Source organism: Rattus norvegicus, chromosome 10, assembly GCF_036323735.1.
Source record: "Rattus norvegicus strain BN/NHsdMcwi chromosome 10, GRCr8, whole genome shotgun sequence".
Classification (NCBI taxonomy): domain Eukaryota; kingdom Metazoa; phylum Chordata; class Mammalia; order Rodentia; family Muridae; genus Rattus; species Rattus norvegicus.
The window spans coordinates 59,165,349-59,167,400 of NC_086028.1; the positions used below are offsets into that span (position 1 = coordinate 59,165,349).

Here is a 2,052-nt window from a genome sequence, read left to right on the forward strand (position 1 = left end):
TTGCTCCTCCATGTGAGTTGGGAAGTCACTGGACCTCACATTCTTCAGTCTCTGAAATCGAACATTCGCTACATCTCTGAGATTATCACAAAAGTAAAAGAAGCAATAAATTATAAATAGATTGTTTACAAGGTAATATATAAAATAATCATGAGGTATTAGCAGTTTCTAGATTTCTTCTTTCCTTCATCTTTGAGAAGCAAATTAAATTTAATGGGGCCTGTTTACTAATCTATTTCAAATATTAAGATTTAAATTATAAAAATGGCACTTTTGTAAAAAAAAGCACCCCCAAATTTCTCCAGGGTCAATACAAGTCATAAAGGATAACATGAATTAGAAATGAATTAAAGAAGCTGAGATAAAATTATATCAAACTCAGTGTGGGCCAATCTATAGAAGGAAATTGGGTGGTAGAGATATTTCATTGTTATTGAATGTAATAATCCATTATTTAAATTATTTTAACTGAAATATCAGGGAGCATGAAAGTTAGGATAAAATAATAATAGGTTACCACAACTTGAGAGAAATAAAGATTATATTAGGCAGTACCTCATGCTCTGCATTTCCAGGATTGTTTGTGTGAAGTAAGGAGGAAGACATAGCCAGGTATCAAAATTCATCTTTGTACTTTGATTACTGCACCAAACTTCTTTAATTTCACATACTAAACAGTTATGTAGCATAGGCTTCCTTGTAGGTCCTATGATGTGTGACAATATCTGATAAAATATTACTATCAGTACATTTACTAGATAAAAGTAGGTAACAATCTCAAATGCCACTATTACAGAGAGATTTTCTTATTGCAAATAACTCTTATTAGGGCCCACTTCATGTCTCTGTTTCTCAGGCAATAGATGAAGGGGTTCAGCATGGGAGTCACCACTGTGTACATCATAGCCATGGCAGACCCCTTTAGACTGAAATTAGTACCTGATGGACATAAGTAGAGACCAATAATTGTCCCATAGAAAAGAGACACCACAGACAGATGAGAGCCACAGGTGGAGAAGACCTTGTGGATGCCTTGAGCAGATGGAACCTTAAGAATGGAGGAGATGATCCTGACATAGGATATAACGATGAGCAGGAATGGAATAATAATGATGAGCCCTCCCATGATAAGTATCATCAAATCATTAACATAAGTGTCTGAGCAGGCCAGTTTTAGGAGAACAAATATGTCACAGAAAAAGTTGAGAAGCACATTATTCTCACAAAAAGACAGTCTTACTGTAAGCATAATTTGCATTGTGGCATGTGATGTTGTCAGTATCCACAGCAGTAACACTAGACAAATACAGAGCTTGGGGGTCATGATGCTGGTGTAATGCAGAGGGAAGCAGATGGCCACATAGCGGTCATAGGCCATGGCCACAAGAAGGAAACTCTCCATATCTCCAAAAACCATAAAGAAGAATATTTGTGCCAGGCAACCTCCATAAGAGATGGATGGGTCCTGGCTCTGCATATTATGCAGCAATTTAGGCATTGTGACAGAGGAAAAGCAGAGGTCAGAGAAGGACAAGTTGCTGAGAAACAAGTACATTGGTGTTTGGAGATATGAGTCCAGGTGAATAAGGACAATGATTAGCAGGTTTCCCAGAATTGTGGTGAAGTACATGACCAGAAACAGGGCATAGAACATGTGTTGGTACTCTGGAGGGATGGGCAGGCCCAGGAGAAGGAACTGGGTGATCATAGTTTTGTTGTTTATTGTCATTGTCCTCTTCTTCTATATACTAATGAGAAAATATCAGGATCTCTTAAAACTTAAAATAAATACATATTTAAGATATATATTCTACAATAATGGATGTTGGAATCATAATAACCACAATCTCAGAACTTCTAGTGTCTTTAAACATTATAATCATTAATAATTTTTCTCAACCTACCCTTAACAAGCTTCTATTTTCCATCATTTCCTAGACAGCTCAATGCCATTTCTATAAAGATTCAAAATGGACTAATGATTTTCTCTCCTATTTCGCTCATCCTGGGTAACTAGTTTATTTATTTGCAATTTGTTCTATGTTATTTTGT

At 36.1% G+C, this 2,052-nt stretch overlaps 1 protein-coding gene across 1 annotated transcript; it reads right to left on the reverse strand.

The window, feature by feature from the left end:
* Positions 1–790: 790 nt before the first annotated feature.
* On the reverse strand, positions 791–1,729 carry Or1e34 (olfactory receptor family 1 subfamily E member 34). Its single transcript, XM_008767912.3, has one exon. The coding sequence runs from the start codon at positions 1,727–1,729 to the stop codon at positions 791–793; it is 939 nt and encodes a 312-aa protein (XP_008766134.3).
* Between the last annotated feature and the right edge of the window lie 323 nt (positions 1,730–2,052).